General features: G+C 42.9%; 1 protein-coding gene across 11 annotated transcripts in view; it reads right to left on the bottom strand.

Annotated features, from left to right (window-relative positions):
* The window catches only part of ctbp1 (C-terminal binding protein 1), a 228,049-nt gene that overhangs the window by 8,503 nt on the left and 192,438 nt on the right, over window positions 1-27,108 (bottom strand). For all 11 annotated transcript variants that reach the window (XM_033034769.1, XM_033034756.1, XM_033034754.1 and 8 more), the window contains 4 exons: window positions 6,419-6,563; window positions 4,697-4,903; window positions 3,704-3,918; window positions 25-155 (listed from right to left, as the gene is read on the bottom strand). In XM_033034769.1, the coding sequence (XP_032890660.1) occupies window positions 25-155; window positions 3,704-3,918; window positions 4,697-4,903; window positions 6,419-6,563 (698 nt within the window). The remainder of the gene's footprint in view (window positions 1-24; window positions 156-3,703; window positions 3,919-4,696; window positions 4,904-6,418; window positions 6,564-27,108) is intronic.

Raw genomic sequence — 27,108 nt, 5'->3', positions numbered from 1 at the left:
AAACATGTTAGTACGTGACTGTACCTAAACGGCTCCGATTCATGCACATCCAGTGCTGCCCCTCGTATCCTTCCTTCCTTTAAAGCTTGAGCCAGTGCTTTCTCATCGACTAGTCCACCCCGTGCAGCATTCACCAGAAACGCCCCCTGCCTCATCTTCAAGGGAAAGAAACAAAGTGAAAAAAATCTCAAGCCTGCACTTACAATTAAGTACAAACATTTTAAAATAAAGCAATAATGGTTCATGATTTACCATTTTAGTCAATGTAATTTGCACATTTAATTAACTGAAGCAGAGCAACACAGCTAAGATCCAAATGCCTAACAATAAATAGAATTTCTACTGTTCATAAATGAAGCTCAGCTCACATCTCATTAGTGTTACAGCAAACTGTTATTTCAAAACATTGTAAAAGGAAATGATGCTTCTTTAGCATTGCATAATATTAGAAATCTAATAACTTCCATGACCATCACAATTGTTTCTTTGCTTAGATATTCTATGTTTGTTATTATTTTCATTTTTAGAGCAAAGAAAAGTCAACCATTTGATGACACTACCAGGGCACTGCAAATTATCATGTTCTTTTATTTGATTATGTAGTTTGCTTTTTGCAGAATGTCAATGGGATTTCTCATTCTTATTTACACAATAAGACCTGAAAGGGAAAGCCTTGAATAACCAAACAAAAATTAGAAATTGTACACACTGATACAAAATAAATTATTTCACATGTGGTCTGTCCTCATTAAGTTTATTTAATCTAAATCAAGAAATAGGATAACAAAATCTGACAATTGTCCCCCCCCTCCCACCAATTTCAGGGTACCATAATATTTGGGACACATGGGTTTAGACAATAGGTGCAGGAGTAGGCCATTCGGCCCTTCGAGCCAGCACCGCTATTCAATGTGATCATAGCTGATCATCACCAATCTGTACCACGTTCCTGCCTTCTCCCCATATCCCCTGACTCCGCTATTTTTAAGAGCCCTATCTATCTCTCTCTTGAAAGCATCCAGAGAACCTGCCTCCACCTCCCTCTGAGGCAGAGAATTCCACAGACTCACCATTCTCTGTGAGAAAAAGTGTTTCCTCGTCTCTGTTCTAAATGGCTTACTCTTTATTCTTAAACTGTGGCCCCTGGTTCTGGACTCACCCAACATCGGGAACATGTTTCCTGCCTCTAGCGTGTCCAATAGCGTGTTTCCTGCCTCTAGCGTGTTTATAATTGCTCAGGTGTGTTTAATTGTCTCCTTAAAGCAGGTATAAGAGAACTCTCAGCACCTAGTCTTTCCTCCAGTCTTTTCATCACCTTTGGAAACTTTCTTTGCTGTTTATTAGCACGAGGAACAAAGTTGTGCCAATGAAGTCAAAGAAGCCATTATGAGACTGAGAAGCAAGAATAAAACTGTTAAGAAACATCAGCCAAACTTTGGGCTTACCAAAATCAACTGTTTGGAATATCATTAAGAAGAAAGAGAGCTTACTAATCGCAAAGGGACTGGCAGGCCAAGGAAGACCTCCACAGCTGATGACAGAAGAATTCTCTCTATAATAAAGACAAATCCCCAAACACCTGTCCGACAGATCAGAAACATTCTTAAGGAGTCAGGTGTGGATTTGTCAATGACCACTCTCTGCAGAAGACTTCATGACCAGAATTACAGAGGCTACACTGCAAGATGCAAACCACTGGTTAGCCTCAAAAATAGGATGGCCAGGTTACAGTTTGTCAAGAAGTACTTAAAAGAACAACCACAGTTCTGAAAAATGAGCTTGTGGACAGATGAGACGAAGATTAACTTATATCAGAGTGATGGCAAGAGCAAAGTATAGAGAAGAGAAGGAACTACCCAAGTTCCAAAGCATACAACCTCATCTGTGAAACACGGTGGCGGGGGTGTTATGGCCTGGGCATGTATGGATGCTGAAGGTACTGGCTCACTTATCTTCATTGATGATACAACTGCTGATGGTAGTAGCATAATGAATTCTGAAGTGTATAGACACATCCTATCTGCTCAGGTTCAAAGAAATGCCTCAAAACTCATTGGCCGGCGGTTCATTCTACAGCAAGACAATGATCCCAAACATACTGCTAAAGTAACAAAGGAGTTTTTCAAAGCTAAAAAATGGTCAATTCTTGAGTGACCAAGTCAATCACCCGTTCTAAACTCAGTTGAGCATGTCTTTTATATGCTGAAGAGAAAACTGAAACATAGAAAATAGCTGCAGGAGGAGGCCATTCGGCCCTTCAAGCCAGCACCGCCATTCATTGTGATCATGGTTGATCGTCCCCAATCGATAATCCGTGCCTGCCTTCTCCCCATATCCCTTGATTCCACTAGCCCCTAGAGCTCTCTCTAACTCTCTCTTAAATCCATCCAGTGATTTGGCCTCTACTGCCTCTGTGGCAGGGAATTCCACACATTTACAACTCTCTGTGTTAAAATGTTCTCACCTCAGTCTTAAATGGCCTCCTCTTTATAACTGTGGCCCCTGGTTCTGGACTCGCCCAACATTGGGAACATCCTTCCTGCATTTAGCTTGTCCAATACTTTTATAATTTTATATGTTTCTATAAGAAACATCCTTCTTATCCCCTTCATCCTTCTAAACTCCAGTGAATACAAGCCTAGTCTTTTCAATCTTTCCTCATATGACAGTCCCGCCATCCCCGGGATCAATCTCGTGAACCTACGCTGCACTGCCTCAATAGCAAGAATGTCCTTCCTCAAATTAGGGGACCAAAACTGCACACAATACTCCACAATACACAATTCCCTCTTGTAAATCATTAATATATATGGTAAACAGTTGCAGCCCCAACACCGAGCCATGCGGCACTCCACTTGCCACTGCCTGCCATTCTGAAAAGGACCCGTTCAGTCCTACTCTTAGCTTCCTGTCTGCCAACCAATTTTCTATCCATGTCAACACCCCCAATACCATGTGCTCTAATTTTAGTCACCAGTCTCCTCTGCGGGACTTTATCAAAGGCTTTCTGAAAGTCTTGATACACTTCATCCACTGGCTCCCCTTCATCCATTTTACTTGTCAGATGGCGGCAATACAGGCCTGGCAGAGCATCACCAGAGATGACACCCAGCAACTGGTGATGTTCATGAATCGCAGACTTCAAGCAGTCATTGCATGCAAAGGATATGCAATAAAACACTAAACATGACTACTTTCATTGACATGACATTGCTGTGTCCCAAACATTATGGTGCCCTGAAATGGGGGGGGGGGGATTATGTATAAACACTGCTGTAATTACATGGTGCTACCAAAATGTATAAAAATGGCCTTTATTAAAATCTGCAATGTGCACTTTAACCACATGTGATTTTTTTTCTATTACAAATCTCAAATTGTGGAGTACAGAGACAAATAAATAAATGATAGGTCTTTGTCCCAAACATTATGGAGGGCACTGTACATGCTTCAAATTTCAAAGAGTAAATAGTCCTATTAATTTTTATTCCATTATCACTTTGAAAGTATTTATTTAGTTAGCTGAGATTTAGAGTTTTTAAGAAACGTATGATACCATGGTATCTGTGTATCTCGCACCCTAAACGGTACACTCTAGATGGTTGCAAGGATAGACACTTTACCAAGAGACCACGTGACCTATGGAACCACACTGAGAAAAGATTGTATCTTGTTCAGAATTAATGGGAAAGCACGATTGTACCTGTTTGATAGTGAAATCATTGATAAGATGGTGGTTGTGTTCATTCAGGCTACAATGAAGAGACACACAGTCACTGTGAAATAGGAGATCTTGTAAAGTATTTACTCGTTGGAGACCCAGTGCACGCTCGATACCATCTGAGAGGTATGGGTCATAGAAAATTACATTAAAACCAAATGCTTTTGCTCGCAGTGCTAATGCTTGACCCACACGACCTAAAGGGTAAAGAGAAAAAAAAGAAGGCTATTAGCCAGAGTCAGAGCAACACAGCACATACATATGACACAGCGCAGACCCTTCGGGCGGCACAGTGGCCCAGTAGTAGAATTGCTGCCTTACAGTGCCAGCGACTTTGGGTTCGATTCTGACTACAGGTACTGTCTGTACAGAGGCTGTACAGAGGTTGTAACCGTGTGGGTTTTCCCCGGGTGCTCCGGTTTCCTCCCACACTCCAAAGACGTATAGGTTTTGTAGGTTAATTGGCTTTGGTAAAGATTGTAAATTCTCCATAATGTGTAGGATAGTGCTAATGTACTGGGATTGCTGGTCGCAGCCTCAGTGGTCCAAAGGGCCTGTTTCTGCGCTGTATCTCAACACTAAACTAAAATGTGCAAGTTGATCATCAAGTACCTCTCCACACCAATTTCATTTACTGACACTTGGTCCAAAGTCTTCAATGCATTGGTACTTCAAGTGCTCATTGACATACTTCTTAAATGAGTGCTGTCTGTACGGAGTTAGTACGTTCTTCCCGTGACCGGCGTGGGTTTTCTCTGGGATCACCGGTTTCTTCCCACACTCCAAAGATGTACAGGTCTGTAGGTTAATTGGATTGGTATAATTGTAAATTGTCCCTAGTGTATGTAGGATAGAGTTGATGTTCGGGGATCGCTTGTCTGCGCGGACTCGATGGGCCGAAGGGCCAGTTTCCGCGCTGTATCTCTAAACTAAACTAAACAAAATGAGTTGTGCTACATCTTTAATACGTCTCACCTAGCCCAATAATTCCAAGCGTCTCCCCTCGAATCCTGGCAGCTCCTGAAGCGATGTCTCGTATTTGTTCAACACTTTGAACTCTTGTGCCTTCGCGCAGAGCTTGGTGAAGCCAAGTAGTCCGTCGGTACAGGTTCAAAATATGACACATTGTGGAGTCTGCCGTCTCCTCTACAGAAGCTGCTGGGACGTTGCATACTGCTATACCTAAAACCAGCACAGAGAATTCCACTGTCACATCAAATGTGTTACAAATTAAATGTAGGATACATACACTTTGAATAATTACCATCAGGAATGAATACAGAACATTTTAAGTAGGAAAGAACTATAGATGCTGGTTTAAATCGAAGATAGACACAAAATGCTGGAGTAACTCAGTGGGACAGGCAGCATCTCTGGAGAGAAGAAGGGTCTAAAGAAGGGTCTCGACCCGAAACGTCACCCATTCCTTCTCTCCAGAGATGCTGCCTGTCCTGCTGAGTTACCCCAATATTTTGTGTCTATCACAGAAAATATTAATCTTGTCCTTCTTTTGCAAAAATGTATAATATTCCCAGTATATTACCGTGCTTCCACACAAATACTTGTGTAGTCATACAGCATGGAAACAGGCAAAATAGATAAACATCACGCCAAATAGCCAAATAGACTTTTTTATACCATGGCCTTCATCCACCAGGATACCAAGTATAGAAGATGTACAAGACGTCGGTGATGTCACATTTGGGGTATTGTGTTTGGGGTTTTGGTCACCTTGCTATAAGAAGGATGTCATGAAGCCAGAAAGAGTGCAAAAAAGAATTAGGGGATGTGGCCAGCATTCAAGGGTCTGAGAGGATCTATAAGGATTGGTTGGGCAGGTTAAGACTTTCTTTGTTTAAGAAGGAACTGCAGATGCCGGAAAATCGAAGGTACACAAAAATGCTGGAGAAACTCAGCGTGTGCAGCAGCATCTATGGAGCGAAGGAAATAGACAACGTTTCGGGTCTGAAGAAGGGTTTCGGCCAGAAACGTTAGTTGCCTATTTCCTTCGCTCCACAGATGCTGCTGCACCCGCTGAGTTTCTCCAGCATTTTTGTGTACCTTAAGACTTTATTTCTTGGAGTGCAGGTGGCTGAGTGTTGATCTTGTAGAGGATTATGTAAAATCATGTGGGTATTAGATAAGGTGAATACACAGAGTCTTATACACGGATCAGGGGAATCAAAAACAAGAGGACATAGATTCGTAAAAGGGGCAAGATGTTATAGGATTTTTCACTGAGGTGGTGGGTATACAGAATGAGCTGCAAGAAGAGATCTTTGAGGCAAGACACTTGGACACGTACATGGATAGAAAAGGTTTAGAGGGAGATGGGGTAAATGCCGGCAAATAGGACTAGCTTAGATGGGACAACCTGGTTAGCATGGACAAATTGGGCTGAAGGGCCTGTTTTCATGCCGTATGACCATGGCATTAAGTAGTCAATGCAGCTACCAAGAAAATATCATATGGCTTACGCTAAAATTGAACAAAGGAATGAAAAAACTGAATGCAAATCTATTCCTGACTAATGTAAAGGGTTTCAAAAACAGTGCTGGCACAGGAAGCACTATTTGAAGTGGATGAATCAGTCAGAACCTGGCGGCATTCAAATATATCCACAATCCCCAATATTGTACTCTCTTAAATTATACCCACTCAAAGAAAAAGGCGAAACATTGCAACCATTGTTCATACCTAAATCTCCAGCTGATTTTATGTCGATGTTGTCAAAACCACTGCCAATCCTGACGATTATTCGAAGTGCTTTGAATTTTTCCAGATCTTCTCTTGTTAAAGTGATAGTATGATACATTAGTGCACCCACTGCTTCATTTAGTACCTGGGGAAAAGAAACAAACATTTCAGCAGGTGTTTGCAGGTTTGATGCAGGTCTGAGGTACATCATTATCAGAAGGCCTTTCCAAAGGGCCCTGTATGGTAACTTTAACGTCAGTGCAGTGTATTCCACTTACTCCAACATATAGCTCTTTGTACAACTCCACAGACAAGAGGTCAAAACAATTGTGGATGGGAAGTGATGCAGTGTAAAAGTAAAAATAAAAGCAAATGCTGTAAAATGCTGAAATAAAAAGACAACACTGGAAATGGAAGATGGACACAACATGCTGGAGTAACTGGTCAGGCGTCATCTCTGGAGAAAAGACTCTTCAGTCTCGACCCAAAACATTACATATTCCTTTCCTCCAGAGACGCTGCTTGACCCACTGAGTAACTCCAGCATATTGTGTCTCTCTTCAGTGTAAAACAGCATCTGCAGTTCCCTCTTACAGTGGAAATGAGAGGTCAGGCAGCATCTCTGAGGAGGGAATTAAATGATGTAAGAGAGTTGCCTAATGTCAACGGTGTCAGAACAGATATTAAAAATGGTCTCTAGCTCATGAGCTTACATTAATTTTAATTAAAGATATCAAATGTTTATATTTCTAAGATTTAGATCTTAATCTCTTAAAAGTAGTTCCATGTGAGTGACAGCACCACTGGATAGGGCACTGTCTAGGCAACTTGCAACAGCTGCCTAGTTTGGATAGATCCAGTATGAGGTAATCTATTAAGAATTCAAATGTCATTAGTTTGCTGCAAAATTCACAATGGATTTGTATTTGATGGAATCATTCTGTAGGGGAATTACTGCATTACTTTATTTCATATTGAGGAAGTAAAACTTGATGTTTATAGTTTAATATAGTGTCACATGTACCGAGGTACAGTGAAAAGCTTTTGTTGCGTGCAATCCAATTTCATAGATTAGGTTTAGATTTAGCTTTGTTATTGTCAAATGTACCAAGGTACAGTGAAAAGCTTTTTTTTGTGCTATTCAATCAAATCAGAGACTATACACATTCAAGACAACTACAAGCACAAAGGGTAGAGTGAAGAGGAGGTTTCTTAACCACAATCGGTAAACTAGTTGAAAACTTGCCTTTAGAAACCAATGAGCTGATTTTTGTCCACTCTTCTGAAAATTTAGTTGCAGCATAAACTACTGATGATTCCACATAAATATAAATACAAATATTAATTTGGTGAAATTGCAGCACACATTGGATCGAAAGTTCCACTAAAGATCTGTCAACACACTTGACTGGTGTGTGATGTTCTTTGGATATTTCATTTATTTTAAAATATTTGACTGAATGACTGGCTGATAACTTTATTGTCACATGTGACAAGTCACAGTGAAATTCTTTGCTTGCATACCCAAGGTATGCAAATAGTCACCACATAAAGGGCGCTGACAAAGTTACAAAGTACCCCAGCGCCATGTCCCCTTTTGTTCTCCCCCCTCCCCCTCCTCACGGCAGTCCACCCGCCCTCCCTCCCCGCCCCCTCCTCCTCCACGCCAGGTCCTTCATTGAGAAGCAATATTTATTTGAGAATCAAAAACTGAATGAAGTTTATAGGTATTTCTGCAATATGAAAATGTCATCTATAAACTTTATTCAGTTAATTCTACCACTGAGTTGCACAACAGAGTTACTGTGCAACTCCAGCTCTGTGAACCTCAGTAGAAGCCAGCAGCAGAGTGAGCTGCAAGAATTATACACCAAGTTCTCAGTTCCAGCAAATTGAACCCTAAAGGGCCTGTCCCACGAGCATGCGACATGCATGCGGCAAGCGCGACCAAACCGGAAGCGGGGGCCGCGCGGAGGTCGAGTAATCCCCGTACAGGGCCGGTCCCACCAGCATGCGCCTGCATGCGGCGAGTGCGACCAAACCGGAAGCGGGGGCCGCGCGGAGGTCCAGTGAGTGACGTGAAGTTCGAGCGAATTCCGCGGGAAGTTCGCGCGTGACGTACGGCGTCAAGACATGCGTACGGCGTTGAGACGCTGCGCACGCCCATCGAGGCGGTGCGTACGGTGTCGAGGTGGCTGCGGGCCGACAGGCCATTGCCGCGCGGAATTTTTGAACACGGTCAGTTTTTCGGAGCCTTGCGCGATGTCGGGACCAGCTCCGCACAACTCCACACGGCTCCGGCGATCGAAGTGGGACCGGCCCCGCAAGGCCGTACGGCTCAAGCGACCACGTTAGGTCGCGCTTGCCGCATGGAGTCGCATGCTCGTGTGACAGGCCCTTAACCCTAATGGTGCACACTGCTGTGCAGAACTTCTCAGGAACAGGAATTCCTATGGACAATGCGCGAAGAGTGTCATTACCTCAAGCAGTAGCAGCACCAGGTGCTGGGATGGGGAACCACAGGAGAAGGCAACTGGGATGAGAACTGGAACTGGTCAGGAGATTGGGTAAGGGAGGGTTCAGATGGTGGTGGAGAGGGAGAGGAACAGGGTGATCTGTTGGGGATGTGGGTATGGTCAATCATGTTGGAAACATATGAGGAAGAACTGCAGATACTGGTTTACACAGTAGACACATAAATGCAGGTGTAACTCAGTGGGTCAGGCAGCATCTCCGGAGAAAAGGAATAGGGGATGTTTTGGGTCGAGACCCTTCATCATGAGGATAAGTGTTTGATTAAGGTGAAGGCAGTGATCAAGCATTGTTGAAAGTAGGCCACTACAGTGATGGGAAGGGAGTTGCACCAACAGCAGTGGTTGCGTTGGGATTAGCATTGAACGAAGCACAACCACTTGACCTTCTTACTTTTATTCTCCTCTACCCGGTTTCTGCATTTCTTCCATTTTCAAAGAGGGAAGTTGAAACGGTGGGAATGAAGTCAAGAAAGGAACTGTCTCGAGCAGGCAGAGGAAATTGTGAAGAATGCCATCTTGAAGATGAAATGGAGGCCAGAGAAAAGGTGTTACTTTCAGTGGCAAAGGGACAAACTAAAACAGCAAAGAAAAAAGTAAGACTCTGGCCATCTTATTTAGGTTGCTATAGTGATGGTGATAATAGTGTAATTACCAGCTTTTTCCAACATGGGATGTAAGTGCTGTAAGTGGCTGGAGTAAAATGCGACACATTTGCAATGAGGAGATCCTTGACATTTTCTCACAAAATTCAGAAATCTGCACAAAGGATCCACATAATACCCGCTGAGTTTTTCCAGCATCTGCAGTTCCTTCTTAAAAACATAATCCTCAGCTCTGTTGTGCAAAAACAGCGGATTTTGTGATTATCAGTATCCAGTAAAGAGACTAATGTTCCTTCAGCTCTGCTAATATTAGTTTGTCAGCGGCAATGAGTGAGGTCGATCGTTTTATTTTTTTAGTTTAGAGATAGAGCGCAGATACAGCCCCCTTGGCTCACCGAGTCCGCGACGACCAGTGATCCCCGCAAACTAATACTACCCTACACACACTCGGGACAATTTTTCTGAAGCCAATCAGCCTACATACCTGTACGTCTTTGGAGTGTGGGAGGAATCCGGAGCAGGCAGAGAAAACCCATGCGGGTCACGGGGAGGGCGTACAAACTCCTTACAAACAGCACCCATAGTCGGGATTGCACCCAGCTCTCTGGCACTGTAAGGCAGTAATTCTACCGCTGCGCCACTGTGCCACCCTCAGCATGCTTCCCCCTTCAGGCTCCATCAATGGTGCATTTGTACAATCTTTTCCCACATGAACATGGCAGAATCACTTTTCGCAGTTTTTAAACAAATTTCAAGCAAAGAATGGGACCGCTGTTTGCCTCGACAAGCAAATTTTATAACCTGGAATAGACACCACAAACCAATAGATAGGTGACCTACCATACAGATGGCTGGAGTACAAAATATGTTTATGTACGCTTTTTTTGTGAAAAGGGAGGACATAACGAATAAAAGGGCAATTACAAAGGAGTGACAAGCATAACTGATCTTTTAACATATTTGGCAATTCAAGGTCAGAAACAATATCCTGTATAATTTGTTTGTATGTAATGGAAAATTACATTATTGTTGGTAATTCCTCAAAGTGGATCAATGGCTGTTGGACTGATGATATTTTAGTTTTCTTAATACTCCCTTAATCTATTTAAATTTTTTTTTTAATGAGAAACCAGAGATTAATTGCACTTGTCAGAACAACCTCCCATCCTCCCATACATCTGCTTCATCAGTTTCATTGCCGGGATATTTGATGGAATTTATTTTATAATATTGGATGTTGTCTGGCATTTCATAGTTCAGAAACATCAACACTATCATGAAGTTGACAGTGGTGGAAAGGTCCATTGCTTCATTCTTAAGGCAACAGGAATGGCTAATGAATGCTGCCTTTACATCACCATACAGATTCTGCGAGTAATTTTCTAGAAGTATCTGTAAGTGCATCCCTTTCCTTCAAAGGATCGTATACAATGGTATAAAACAAGTCCTTGGTTAGACATGCAAAGCTCAATGGCATTACTGACAAAGCGTAGGAAGTCATATAATGTGCATAAAATGCAATCAAGCTTGTATTGAACAGATTATCACACTTAGCATTGAAGCCTAGTGGCTTCAGCACAGAAAATTGGCCCAATCTGCTTGAGAGAGCAATAAGAGAAAGAAAAGGATATGACTATGAAACGTCCCCTATTCCTTTCCTCCAGAGATGCTGCCTGATCCGCTGAATTACTCCAGCATTTTGTGTCTATCCTTGGTAATTTATCCTGTCCTTTGGATGATCCTGTTGTGTGCAAACCAATTAGAGCCATGTAGCCAAAATAGACTTCATGTCAGCCTTCATCTTTGATTAGCATTTTTAGTTCAAATCCCACTCAAGACATTGAGCGCATGATCAGATGGAAATGGGCCCTGGAGAAGGTCATGATGTTCTAAGAGACTGATCAATATTTATTAATGGTTAGTATTTAATTCCGATCCTCTTTCCTCCATTACCCTTTACCCCTTGATTCCTCTGATATTCAAACACTTCAGTGGGTGTGTAACAACAATGTTAACTTTCCAATGTCCAACTTGTAATTGCCATTACTACTCGGGAATGTCAGAGTGAAAGAACTTACGCAGTCGCTGATAGTAAAAACAAATCTTCCAGTCGTTATTTCCTTTATTGAAGTAGTAATACAGATAACGTGAATATATCCAATCCTCTTAATTCTTATACAAGCTGTAACTTTTCGTTCTTACTAACTGTGTTGTGTGGTAAGAACTGTTGTCTCTTCAATCCCCGAGGCTAATCTGATCTGACCACTCCCTGTGGCTTCGCTAGCCTCCTCAGATGGAGACACACCCATCTATGTATCGCGTCCCACAAGCATACAAAAAAGATACAGCTCAAAATATCCATACAAAATACTATAATATACTAACAGTGGCTAACTTAAACATGAATGGTTCCTACAGGGTGGTTTTGTAGATAGTGAAGATGGCTGTTAGAAATTGCAGCAGGATCTTGATCGTTTGGGCAGGTGGGCTGAGGAATGGTTAATGGAATTTAATACAGAGAACTGTGAGTTTGGATTGTTGGAGCACCAACCAACACGGTAAACTGTAGGGCACTGGGGAGTGTTGAAGAACAGAGGGATCTAGGAGTACAGGTACATAGTTTGTTGAAAGTAGCATGATAGGTGGTCAAAAAGGCTTTTGGCACATTGGCTTTCATTAGTCAGAGCATTGAGTATAGAAGTTGGGAGGTCATGTTACAGTTATATAAGACGTTGGTGAGACCCAATTTAGAGTATTGTGTTCAGTTTTGGGCAGCATGATATAGGAAAGATGTTGTCAAGCTAGAAGGGGTGCAGAGAAGATTTACGAGGATGTTGCCAGGACTCGTTGCGTGCGCTGGTGGCCACGGGCCACCTAGGAACCGGAGGACGCGCCGCCTTGCACAAAGACCCGCCGTGGGGACCACCGTGATGTGGGGGGGGGGGGGAACAAAGGAGGACCCGGCCTGGGAGTCCCCCATGCAATGCCGAGGGGGTGGTGGGGAGGGAGGACCTGGTGTGGGATACTTTGTAACTCTGTTGGCACCATTGGGTATGCAAAACAAAGAGTTTCACTGTGACTCGTCACGCGACAATAAAGTACTCATTCATTCATTCACTCGATCGTGAGAGGAATAGATCGGGTAACATAGAAACATAGAAAATAGGTGCAGGGAGGCCATTCGGCCCTTCGAGCCAGCACCGCCATTCATTGTGATCATGGCTGATCGTCCCCCTATCAATAACCCGTGCCTGCCTTCTCCCCATATCCCTTGACTCCACTAGCCCCTAGAGCTCTATCTAACTCTCGGTAGATACATAGAGTCTCTTGCCCAGAGTAGGGGAATCAAGAACCGGAGGACACAGGTTTAAGGTGAAGGGGAAAAAAGTTAATAGGAACCTGACGGGTAACTCTGTATGGAACAATCTGCCAGAGAAGGGAGTTGTGGGAGGTACTATCACAAAGTTTAAGAAACATTTAGACAGGTACATGGATAGGACAGGTTTAGAGGGATAGGGACCAAACGCAGGCAGGTGGGACTAGTGTAGATGGGACATGTTGGCTGGTTTGGGCAAGTTGGGCCGAAGGGTCTGTTTCCACACTGTATGACTATAATTGACTATAATTGAGGGATGAGATGTGAAACCAAACTCCTGTACTTTCGTTCAGTTGGACAAGGTCCCATGCCACCGTTGAGCACTACGTAGATCCAAATATTCAGGCCAATGCTTAGCTCCTAGATAACAGCAAAACTGACTGGTTATTTATCTTCTTTTACATGATCCTGATGTGTGCCATCTATTTAAGTCACGAAGTCATACAGCAGGGAAACCGGCCACTTGGCCAACCACATCCATGCCGACCCATCGAAATTACTATCCAGCACCATCATAGATGTGGTCCTCACTAGGGTCTCCTCGATATCCCGCAACTCCACTTGCTCCCCCTGCCCCCAGTCGCAACAGGGGCAGTCCCCCTCGTCCTCATCTTTCACCCCATTAGCCGTCGCATACAGCACATACTCCTCCGACATTTTTGCCACCTCCAATGGGATCCCATCCCTTTCCTCTTTCTGCAGAGACCGTTCCCTCCACAACTCCCTGGTTGACTCTTCTCGTCCCTTCCCACCGAAACCACACCCTCCCCAGGTACTGTCCCCGGCAACCGCAGGAGATGCAACACCTGTCCCTATACCTCCTCCCTGGACTTCGTCCAAGGACCCCAAGTGTTTTCAGGTGAGGCTGAGATTCACTTGAACCCCGACCAACCTAATCTACTATATCCATTGTGGGGGGGACCGCTGCACAAGGTGTGGATTCCTATATATCGTTGAGACCAAGCGCAGGCTCAGCGATCGTTTAGCTGAACACCTCCGCTCAGTCCGCATAGTCCTACCTGATCTCCCGGTTGCTAAACACTTTAACTCCCCCTCTCACTCCCACATTGACCTTTCTGCCCTGGGCCTACTCCATTGTCAGATTGTGGGCCCATACAAATTGGGAGAAGAGCACCTCATATTTTGCTTGGGCAGCTTACACCCCAGCGGTATGAACATTAACTTCTCTCACTTCAAGTAACCCTTGCTTTCCTCTCTCCCCATCCTTCCCAGTCTGACTGGCCCTGATTACATTTTGTCTGTTTGCTTTGTTGTTACCTCCTCCCAACTAACAATGATCTATTCAATATTTTCCTTGATCTCCACCCCCTTTGATCTCGTTCTCACACCTTACACTTCCTTATCTCTCCCTCACCCTCCTCTCAGTCTGAAGGGTCACGACCCAAAACGTCACCCATTCCTTCTCTCCAGAAATGCTGCCTTATCTGCTGAGTTACTCCAGCATTTGGTGTCTATCTACGGTATTAATTATCCAGTACTTGAATCAATGCCTCAGCAATTTAGTGACGATAAAGCCCAATAAAGTCCAAATAAAGACAGTCCAAGGGTCTCCAATAAGGTAGATAGTAGTTCAGGTTGCTCTCAGATGTTGATAGGATGGTTCAGGTGCCTGATAACAGCTGGGAAGACACTGGAGGTGTGCATTTTCACACTTCTGTATCTCTTGCCTGATGACAGGGGAGAAGAGGGAGTGACTGGAGTTAGACTCATCCTTGATTATGCTGCTGGCCTCGCCGAAGCAGCAGGAGGTATAAATTGAGTCAATGGGAGGGAGGTTGGTTTGTGCGATGGTCTGGGCTGCAATTTCTTACGGAAACAATAATGTCCCTTCTTAACCTCTTCTCCAGGGAATACAAGTCTAGCCTCGCCTCATAAATAAAACTCTCCTTCTCAGGAATATCCTAGTGAATCTCCTCTGCCCTCTCTCCAGCACCATCTCATCTTCCCTATTTATTGCTGCACTATCCAAAAAAATATGGAAATCTTGTTTTCATATTTTGCAATGCTTTAAGAGAAATTAAAGATGCAAAAGATGTGTTTGTCTACATTTTTAATCAGAAAAAAGATTCACAGTTAATAATTTTTACACAATTAAAGCACGATTAATCATCAAGAGAAAGTGAAAGCGGAACCAGCAAGAGAGTCCATTGATTCAATAGAAGTACCAAACCGACAGCTCCAAACAACATGAAAACACTTTGATAGACAGCAAATATAAGGAGAACTTATATTTTCTCTTGATCCTTCATGTCTTGCTTATTAATATTCTTAAAACACACAGCTTCTCTTTGATCTTGTTCTTTAATTCTGACAGACAAGCCAAAAGTGTAACAGATGGCTGACAATTGAAAGACATCTGTGAAGTAATATATATTCTGTTGCTGGAAATACTCAGCAGATGAGAGAGAAACTGTGGAGTGAGACACACTCCGATAGTTGGAGACAAAAGAGACAGCAGAGGCAAAAAACAACTGTTGGAAGGAACTCAGAGGGTCCGGCAACATCTCTGGAGAGAACGAAACTAAACTGTTGACATTTCAGGTCGGGACCCTTCATCTGGACTGAAAGAATAAGCAGGAAATAGGTAATATAAAGAAGTGAGGGGGAAGATTTGGTCCAGAGAGGACGTGATTGCCAGATGGAGTCTTGTAGGGGAAAGAAGAGTGGAGGAAGTAACAGAGGTTGGGAGATGGTAAGTGGGGGCACAAAGGATGGCAGCTCTTATACTGGCCACACGGTATGGGCGGCACAGTAGCGTAGCGGTAGAGTTGCTACCTTACAGCGCCAGAGACCCGGATTCAATCCTAACTACGGGTGCTTACCTGTGCAGAGTTTATTTGTTCTCCCCTGTGAACTGCGCGGGTTTTCTCCAGGAGTTTCCTCCCACACTCCAAAGGCGTACAGGTTTGTAGGCTAATTGGCTTGGAATAATTGTACATTGTCCCTAGTTTATGTAGGATGATGTTAGTGTACGGGACTCGCAGGTCGGCATGGACTCGTTGGGCCAAAGGGCCTGTTTCCGGAGTATATCGCGAAACTAAACTAAACTTCCTCATATCCAACCTTGGACCAGGGGTCATTAAGTCATTGTCTTCCATATAACAACAGATCTCATCATTTCAGGCAATCTGTCCTCCACAGCCTCAACCTGACACTTCCTTTTCACAAATAAGACTGGTAGGACCACTGATTTTACTTGCTCATCCCTAAACTGAACTTCTTCCCTCAAAATATCGACTCATTCTTATCTCTCCTCGTTCAGTCCCTCCCACCTACATCTGCGACACCTCGTATGCTCTTCACCATTTTAACAACTCTCAATTGCCTGGCCCCAATCACTACATGAGTGGCAATGGTGTTTTACTTCATGATAGGTGTGAACACAACTGGCACTACGGAAAGTATAAACACTGAGAAGGTGTGAAGTTTTTGCAGAGAATTGTTTTGTGTTTTTGTTTCTGTATATTTTTTATTCTAAAAAGTTTATTTTTGAGGAATAAACTAGTTGGTCTTCCTCAAACAAGGGAAGGGATATCACCCCAGGGGGCACCTGAGTGGCAAGGTGTTTTGTGTAAAGATAGGTGTGAATATTACGGAGTATAATACTATTGAATAAAAGACACTGGGAAAAGAGGAAGCATTTTCTGCAGTTTTGTATATATATTTTTATTCTGAATAAAGTTCATTTTTGGAGAAAAAAAATTCCCTCCACAGATGCTGTTCGATCTTCTGATTACTCCAGCAGTTTTTGAAACACATTTCAGATAGTTGCCTCTTCATGAGAACTGAGAAAGGTTAGCAATCAGGCATGTTTATAGACGTAGGAGAGGGCAAGATGAAGAGACAACAAAATAATGCATTTGATAGGATGGAGACCAAGAGGCAATGAATAATCACATTGCTGTCTGCTGAGAGAGTGCTGCAGGTTTATTATTGGTAGATAATGTGTCTGAGAGGAGTGAAAAGAGAAAACCAGAAAAAGAGGGGACACAAAATAAAATTCTCAAACTTTTCCCACTCCCACACTGTCACTTTCCCTCTTCTCCTGATCTTACATATCTTATTTCCAACCCGACAACCCCAAAATGTAGACAGTGAAGATGGTTATCAAGAATTACTGCTGGATCTTAATCAGCTGGGCAAGTGGGCAGAGGAAAGGTTAATGGAGTTTAATTCAGCTAAGAGTGCGATGTTGAGTTTTAGAAAGTCAAACAAGGGCAAGATCTTCACTGTAGGATGATAGGGAGTGTTGTAGGGTACAAGTGAATGCAGATAAAATGTAGATACATTCCCTGAATGTAGATAGATTGATGAAGAAGGCATTTAGCACAGAAGCCTTCATTCATCAGGGAGATGACTATTGAATTGTGACGTTATTTTACAGTTGAACAAGCTGTTCGTGAAGCCTTACTTGGAGTATTGTGTTCCGTTTTGGTTACCATGAGATGCCATGTAGCTGAAATGAGTGCAGAGAAGATTCACAAGTTTATTACAGGGATTCGTGTGCCTGAGCAAAGAGGGGAGATTGGAGGAGGCTTGGAGGCCGAGGGGTGATTTTGGAGATTTATAAAATCATGAGAGGACTAGATGGGGTAAACGCACATAATCTTTTGCCAAGTGTTGGGGGATCAAGCACCAGAGGGCATCAGTTTGAGGTGAGAGGGGAAAGATTAAATACAAACAAGAGGGTCAACTTTTTTTTTTGTAAAAATGAGAGTGATGGTTATATGGAGTGAGCTGCCAGAGGAAGTAATTGAGGCAATAATAACAACATTTAAAAAAACAATTGGAGAATGGTCCAAGATGGGGCATCTTGGTCAGCATGGATGAGTTGGGCAAGAGGGCCCATTTACATGCTGTACTGCTAAATGAGAGAAACTACTGTGGATCTGAGAGATATAGAACACAGCAGTAAGAGTCACAGAACATATTAATTTCAGGATTCTTCAAGCATCTGCTTATGTTATATAATGTGGTCATAAATTAAATTTAAATGCAATATTTTGAAAAATCCCATCTGATCCAAAATATTAAATCATAAAACTACCATATGTCACCGAGCAGGCAACTGCTTAATTCAGATTCACTTAGCAGGACTACAAAGAGCCAATTTAAAGTACTTTCACCCTTGATGACAGTGAGAAGCCCCAGGAACAAATGCAAGTGATGGAGGAAATGATGAATTAGGTTCTAAAATTCAGTAAAGAAAAACGTCATCAATCGTTTAACAGACTTCCTGTTTGTTTTGTCATGCAGGATGTTGCGTAATTATCAAAACATTGACCTTCGCACTTGCCCCATGATGCAAGGAAAGTTCAACATAAAAATTGCATTTAATGATCTGTCAATTTTACAGCAGGGGATACAGCAAGGTTCCCACCAACAAGAGGCAGAGCAATTTATTAAAACCTATAAAACTGGTGCACATTGCAACTTGGAAACTGATTTTAATTTAATGGATGTCGAATGGGTTTCCTTGGATTCAGGAAATTATGCCATTAAGTGAGGCTAATGGCTCAAAGTTAAATTGCTTTTTATAGAGCATCTTGGGGATCATGTAGTGATTTGAACTATAATGGCAAAATATCTATTACCATCAGATGCCTTACTGCTGTAGAATGCTGAAAAGATTAAAAATGTATGCATATATTTACAATCCGTTACGCATATTAATGCATCAAATTTCTACAAAGGAGAATGGTGTCCGTTTAAAAAAAAGGCAACGGTAGTCACACAGTGAATGTTTAATTACAACTGACGTGAGAGTTGCTTTGATAAGTGGAAAACAATATTGCAGTAATATTACACCGCTGTTGTTATAATTCGATTGCGAACTCGGTGGTATTAATTAAAGAAAGTGGAAAGGCTGATCATACTAAATTTCCTGATGTTGCAATTTTACATTTATTAGGCAAGTGTAACTGAGCTGCAGTCAGTAATGAAACTACGGGATAACACATTTTCCATGTGAACTATATTAGTTACACGTTTCACTAACGTGCATATGCATAAATAACAATTAAAGCCCTTGTTATTCATGACGAACACATGATTGTTTTTTGTTATCTGGATGAAGTTCAAACACAAAATGCTGGAGTAACTCAGCGAGTCAGCCTGACTCGCTGTTACTCCAGCGCTTTATATCTTTTTTTTGTGAACCGGCATCTGCAGTTCTTTGTATATAAAATAATATGGATACATCTAAGACCTCTGGCAATAACACTCAGGCTCCAATAACATACTGCAGTCAATACCTCTGTGGATATTACTACTTTTGTATATTTTTGTTCTGTTGGTATCACGCTGTCAAGACTAGCTGAAACAAGCAGTCCAGACCCTTGCACTGTCCACTAACCCCCTCCACATGCAAGACCCTGGTTCTGGCTAAACGTCCAGTTGCACTCTGGATCCCACTGCAGTCTGCAAATCTATTCACTGTCCCGATCCCCAGTGTTCCTGACCTCAATCCCAGCTCACGTCACACACCCGGAACTAACGCTGTCAGTAATACACATCCAATCTTGTGGGTGCCCGTGAGTTGGCAGACAACAAGGACTTATGGGCCTGTCCCACTTAGGCGACTGCAGGAGACTATGCAGTCGCCACACGTTCGCGGGTGGTTGCCGGGTAGTCGCCTTCATGATCGTGAGGACTTCCCGCTTTCTGGGAACTAGTCGTAGCCTCATTATCGTCGCCGCAGATATTTCACCATGTTGAACAATTAGCGGTGAACAGAGTGAAGGCGCCATGGAGAGTAGCGAGAATTCTCGTGCCGTAGGTGGGTCGCCAGGAGGTCCTAGTGGGTTGCCAGGAGGTCAAAAGTTCTCATAGGTTGTAGCCGGTGCTGACCGGTGAATATCATTGGTTCATTGGGAAAAAAACGTAAGCAGCAGTTTTCAGAACCAAGGATAGAAACATAGAAATTAGGTGCAGGAGTAGGCCATTCGGCCCTTCGAGCCTGCACCACCATTCAATATGATCATGGCATAACCGACCGGTAATGTTATTGTCCGCCTTCACAGCCGTGTATCTCTGGTTTCTTAAAAGTTGTCTCCACTCCTTCTCCCCCCTCTTTTAAAGGACTGTGCTTTAGCCATCTTAATTACAGCGCCAACCTTCCTGTTCATCGTGTGTGTCTATATCACCTTGGCTTTGCACCGTGTGAATGTCACTCAGACAGCGCTCCCCTCACTTGCCCTGTCCCCCGCCTGCATAAAGGGCTGAGGGGCGGTGTGTGTGTGTGTGTGTGTGTGTGTGTGTGTGTGTGTGTGTGTGTGTGTGTGTGTGTGTGTGTGTGTGTGTGTGTGTGTGTGTGTGTGTGTGTGTGTGTGTGTGTGTGTGTGTGTGCTCGTGTGTGCGTGTTCATGTGTGTGTGTTTTCCACTCTGACAGTCGCCTTTCCAGTTGCCGGTTTTTCAGGCGACTGCCGGCAACTTGACAGTCTGATGCTGCAAAGAAAGATGGAGCAGGTGATCGGAGGAATGGTAGTTGTTTAGTTGGAGTTTGCACGTTCTCTCTGTAACCACTGGATGCTCCCACATGCCAAACACGTGCGGGTTTGTAGGTTAATTGGCCTCCGTAAATTGCCCCAAGTGCGTAGGGAGTGAACCCAAAAATTGATGCATAGAGCTAGTGAGAATGAGTGATCAATGGCCAGTGTGGACTCGGTGGGTCGAAAGGCCCTTTTCCACGCAGTATCTCTGCACTCAACTATTTAGCCAGATAAAATTTCAGCTTACCTGGCACTGGATGCAGATGAGTTGGTTTAGTTTATTGTCACATTACCGAGGTACAGGGAAAAGTTTTTTTATTGCATGCTATCCAATCAGAGGAAAGACAATATATGATAACAACATGCCGTCCACAGTGTATAGCTCCTGTTGGAGTAGAGGTTTAACAGTGGAGCGATTGTAATGAATGATTGCAGATACGCTTCTGGAAATAGTATGCAGTCTCCTGGCTTGGGTGCCAGTAAGGCATACTCTAGTGGTTTGTAAACTATGTGCAGGATAAAAATCAACGACACAATGTGCATGTGACAGCAATATGCCAACATAGAAAAATAGGTGCAGGAGTAGGTCATTTGGCCATTCGAGCCAACACCGCCATTCAATATGATCATGGCTGATCATCTAAAATCAGTACCTCTTTCCTGCTTTATCCCCATATCCATTGATTCCTTTAGCGATGAGAGCTAAATCTCTTTTGAAATCCTGTACATCATCAGCTTCAGTGCATATCTGCATCATGTTCACGTGAATCATTCATCGACAATTTGGGATGAATCCACAGTTACAGAGTATTTTACAGGGGAGGAATGCAGAGCTGAGATTGGAGAGAAAAAAATGTCCATATGGTTTTCAGGAACAGGTGGCTAGAGGAAGGGACACATGTGAACAATGTAATGAAAGCTGAAATTGGCAAATGTTGTGATGGATGCAAAAAACATGCGGATCAAATTTAATTTAGGACGAAATACAAACAGCGATGATAATCAAATGGAGGAACTGGTAGTTGGGAAACAAAAGTTCACGAGAAGGGCAATGTATATGTGCATTTTCTTCACTGTAAGGACTCAATAGAAGTTGTCTTGAAATTGTAATGACCCTGAAAATAAGTGCCAAAGTGATGCTGTGCAGAGTGCTTTGTCCGCTTTATCAGGATTCATTCTCTCCTGCACGGGGCCCACAGTGTCAGAAGTAAAGGCTTTGCATGAGCCTGAAATTGCAGTCTTTGCATCAGGTCTCTGCTTGTTCCTCACACGTTGGCCTGCCTGCACCTGGGAATGTGTCAGTCCACAACACTTCATTGAAGGGAGCTCCTTGCACTGTAAAAAAGGCATCTCTCAGCCAGCTGATGATCTTCCAGCAGCTGCTGATATCTGCACATACTGAGGGCAGATAGTGGTGCAGCGATAGAGTTGCTGTCTTATAGCACCAGAGACTACGGGTGCTGTCTGAAGAGTGTGTACGTTCTCCCTGTGACCATGTAGGTTTTCCTCTGGGTGCTCCGGCTTCCTCCCACATTCCCAAGGTGTACAGATTTGTCAGCAACTTGACTTCTGTAAATTGTCCCTTGTGTGCAGGATAATACTAATGTATTGGGTGATTGCTGGTCGGCGCAGACCCGGTGGGCCGAATGGCCTGTTTCCACATTGTATCTCTAAAGTCTAAAGTCTGTCTCAGTGCATTTCTAGAAACACCCAGTGGAACAGAGAATCCTATGTTACCATGATGTTTGGACTGAATATCCACAAATCTCCCATCAGAGGGAGATGGATGACAATCTCTTCCCAGCACAGCCACATCGAGGGTAGTCTGGTGGCACAAACTCCCACTGCAAGTTAATTCTTTGTGTAGGTAAATGGCAAGAGTCAAATGGGCAGCGATGGAAATGTGAGAGAAAGTATTCTACTACTCAAACATTTCTTTGAGGGACAGGAAATATAGCATGGACCAATTAAAAAGAGCCATTCTGCAGCAAGATGGCTGGACCCACCCTTTGCAGCTCTGGACAGGCAGAGACATAACATCATTTCTGATTTAGACACAAAATGCTGGAGTAACTCAGCGGGCCAGGCAGCACCTCTGGAGAGAAGGAATGGGTGACTTTTCTGGTCGAGACCCCTCCTCATTTCTGATTTCTTCTTTCTAGGTAGAGGAAAATAATATTCTCCTTGTTCCTGTATCCTGACCTGCTGCATCTCCAGTCCACTACGACCAAGTGCAACTCAGGTGACAAAGCCACTGCTTTCACATGTTTCATTTATCTTGAAGAAAGTCACAGCTGGTTCACAGTTAAAGGATGATGCAGCCTAGTGGTCACCTAAAACCTCAAAAATTCAGTGTTTTCAACTATACTTAGGATGCAGGAGAAAGCGCTACACAAGAGGTCACCAGCAGCAATGGGAATAGTTGACTATAAGAAGTCGACAGGTCATGACAGATTTCAAGCTTTTTATAACTTGTAATTTGGAAATAAACAAAAACAGTATGTGGGAGATGATCACAGAAGCAGTTGTGATGGGAAAGGAGCAAGCATCAGAAGAGAGACCACCAGAGGTCTTCACTAACTCAGTCCACTCAGCTCTGTTCGGCACAACCTGGCAGGGTATATGCGGTAGGGCTGCCACCTCACAGCACCAGAGACCTGGGTTTGCTCCCGACTACAGACACTGCTTGTACAGTGTTTGTACGTTCTCCCTGTGACCTCGTGGGTTTTCTGTGTATGCTCCGGTTCTGTCCCACATTCCAAAGACATGTGAGTTTGTAGGTGTATAGGGAGGTTTCACGGCAGTCGGGTCACGACCCATGACCCGTACTGTTGCTAGGCTACTCCAAATGGATTACACGCGATGAACTGCAGGTAGGCACTTACCATTGTTTCCAGCGTAGCGGGCCCGTTAAAACCTGCTGAAATTGTCAATTTTTGCGCTGTAAATAATTATGGAAATCGGGATAAGCGTGTGAGATATTTAGCATACTTCAGAATTCCAAACGTGAGGAGAAATGACGGTAGATAGAAACAAGAGCTGAAGGGACAACAACAGACAGAGTGCTTGGCGAATAGTGGCCGTTTGCTCACTACATTTCATCAACAGTAAGGCATTATTTGTGTTTTTTCTTGATTCCTTTGGCATCTAAAAAGTTTCAGAAGTGATTAATCTGGCTGTAATTTTTTTTTAAATCGCCCATGGTTCTTGTGGGTTTTTACATACAAAATGAAAACACATCTGAAGAAAAATTTACAGCCAGATTTATCACCTGAGAATTTTTAGATACCAAAGGAATCAAGAAAAACACAAATAATGCCTTACTTGATGAAATGCAGTGAGCAAACGCGATAATTCCCAATATTTTCAATGTTAACAAGCACTTTAGCTGCTGTAGTCCCTTCAGTTCTCGCTTCTCTATACCTTCATTTCGCTTCACGTTTGGAATTCTAAAGTTGGGTACATGTCTCTCACACTTACCCCGACTCCCACAATTTCTTTCAGCGGAAAAATTCAAGATTTTGGCGGTTTTCAACAGGTAGGAAAGTACGCGTTTCTAGCATTAATAACATATACCAGACGGAAGTGTCGGATGTCTTCCAGTTGGATTTAGCGACTCCGTGCGTCGAGCCCTCTGACCCAGTGACCTTTCGTGCAACCCCCCTATTGGCTTCTGTAAATTGTCCCCGCGTTTGTAGGATGCAAAAGTGGGATGACATAAAACTGGCGCAAGGGTGATCGATGGTCGGCATGGACTCGGTGGGCTAAATGGCCTGTTTCCACGCTGTATCTCTAAATTAAATCGATTTCCTCTGGGACAATCATCACAATTGCTATCAATAGTTGCTGAAACACAGCAAGCCTCACATGTATATGGCTTTAATCTTGGCACAGCATCTAAAATGACACGACACATGTTGCACACTACAATTTTATTCAAAAAACATCCGAACAAGTGTTGCAAATCAGTAACGCAACAGCACATCATAGCAGCTGCATTTAAATGCAACAAATTAAATCAATGAATGGGAATTTGTTGTCGGTCTAAGCTCTCCATACTGCATTCAAGGAAAGCATCCAGAAAGTTCTGGTGATTTTTGTGATATCAACATTTTAAGATGATCTCTGGTGTGTAGCTATTATGATATCATCACCAGCCTGAGCTGCCAAGCACACAAATAAAATCCGTACAACCAGTTTTCAATCTCTTCCATGTGGCATGGTTTGTTTTATACATTCATGGGATCATACAAGTAGAAGTTCCACACAATGAACACAAGATATAGGCTCTTAAAGTCCCCAATTTCTGGCTGAGAGTTGCACATAATAAATCCAACTTTGGGGAGGAGATGCCCTGCATGCAATCTGTGCAAGGGTGTGGACACTGTCACTTTATCCTCGGTGTATGTGACGTGACCCGAAACCTGCAACAGATGTCTCACTCTGAATCAGAAATCCAACACCAATTACAGGACACTTGAAATCAACTATTGAACTCTGGAGCAGTCTCCTCCAAAAACATAGGCTAAAATAAACAAGAATTGCCCTTTCCCCTCCCCTCACGACCAAAGTTACTAAAGTGGATGAACTACTCTGGAAGCGCTAGCAATTTGTTCACATTTCTGGCGAGTCTTAGCACACGTCAGAACACAGATTCAAAGAATGTGTTGCCTACGCACTGTTGTCCACGTACCTAAAAAATGAACCACAATCATTCCCACGTTCTTCTCCTTTCACGAGTTTGTCTGTGATAAGAGAAGAATCACCATCACCCACCCTTAACCACTCGGGGGGTGGGTGGTGGAATCTTGTTTCCCCCCCTCCCATAAAATATGTTTGTAGTTACATACTTCACACATCAGAAGCAATTTACACCCACCCTGAACTTTGTCTCTATTCATTTTCTGCATTTAAAATAAAGTTGGAACCAAGTTTTGCAGAGATGCTTTCTGTGAAGTTGGCAGGGAAATGAATTGGCTATGAAAGTGAACAATTATTCCACCATTGTTCTATTAGACTTCTCCAGCTGAGATGGCTGAATGAGCAATGTGGAGTCACACACAAAAGAAGGCATTCATGGAATTGTTGCTTTCTTACACTCTGCACTTCAATTTGTAATCAGTAACAGAGAGAACAAAGCTTATGAGCTATTACTGCAGTAACAATATCCTGCAGTACAGGGTCACAGTATTGAATCCACATGGGCACTTAAAAATCCAAAAATGTTGCAAACCACTTAATGATTCGTAAAAATCCTTTGTATTTTAAAAAATGCTTTAAATATGTTGTTCTCATAAAAAAGATTTAATGCAAGAGGACATTCTGACATTGGGATACAAACTTTCTTCTATTTGTAAACCCGGAAGAGGATTTGCAGTTAACCAATCCATTCCAAAATTTCTGACTTGTAGGGTATTACTGTACATAAAGCTTGCATTTGACCCATAACTTGCTGACAGTCACGTCTCTTTCAAAATCGATCAATTTAAGATTTTCTCAGTGATTTGCGACTTTGCGATTCTCTTCACTTCTTCTCAAGATTCAATCTTTGAATAATGCGGTCATTATTCTTCTTGTGGTTTAACTATCAAAATGGTATCGATTGAATACAGGACAGATCTTAATCTAATTTTAATTGCTTTAAAATAAAAATCATTAAAGACAGAGACAAAATCATGCACAAAAAAACTTGGTGCTCTATTTAACATTTGTTTCACTTTTAATAACTTTTGATTCAATTGTAGATAATCTCATAATCAGAGATCAGCAGATTACAAAACTGAATTTTACTAATGAGAACTGAATTATTAATAACGAGGTGCAATTGACATACACAACGGCACCGTTTTGTCTCACACCATTAAGGTATCCAAGTATCTTACAAGCTCGTTATCAAAGAAAAGACAATTCTTGCTGAACCAGTAGAGCTACTAACAATGACAAAAAAAGGCTGGTCAAATAGGAGCATTTAAAACTGCAACCTAAAGGGCCTGTCCCACTTTCACGACCTAATTCACAACCTCTGCCGAGTTTGCCCTTGACTCATACTCGCAGCATGGTCGTCACGAGGTCGTAGGTAGGTCGTAGCAGGCAGTGATGCTAGTTGTAGGTACTCGTGGCATCAAGTAGGTCTGGGCGATTTTCTAGCCTGATGAAAAATGTCCACGAGTAAAAAAGATCGTGAATTAGGTCGTGAAAGTGGGACAGGCCCTTAAAGGTGAAAAATGAATTAGATGGCAGAGAGGTTTAGAAGGAATTCCTAAGAATTGGAGAAGGGCAAGTTCAGTTTATTCTAGAGATAGTGCGGAAACAGGCCCTTCACCCTACTGAGTGCGCACCGACCAGCAATCCCTGCACATTAACACTATCCTACACAAACTAGGGACTATTTACACTAACAACAAGTCAATTAACCTACAAACCTGTACGTCTTGTGTGGAATGAAAACGAAGATATCGGAGTAAACCCAAGCGGTCACCAGGAGAAAGTCCAATCTCTGTGCAGACAGTGCTGTCTGATTGAACCTGGTATTGTAGTCGGGATCGAACTCGGGTCTCCGGTGCTGCAAGACGGCAACTCTACCGCTCCGCCACCGTGCCGCCTACTAATTTGTTTATTGTCATGTGCTCCAGTACAGTGAAGTACAGGTACAATGAAAATCTTGCT

The sequence above is a fragment of the Amblyraja radiata genome, chromosome 1 (genome assembly GCF_010909765.2).
Source record: "Amblyraja radiata isolate CabotCenter1 chromosome 1, sAmbRad1.1.pri, whole genome shotgun sequence".
In the NCBI taxonomy this organism is placed as follows: domain Eukaryota; kingdom Metazoa; phylum Chordata; class Chondrichthyes; order Rajiformes; family Rajidae; genus Amblyraja; species Amblyraja radiata.
Note: the sequence above shows the minus strand (reverse complement) of the source record. Positions and strands in the feature narration are given on the sequence as shown.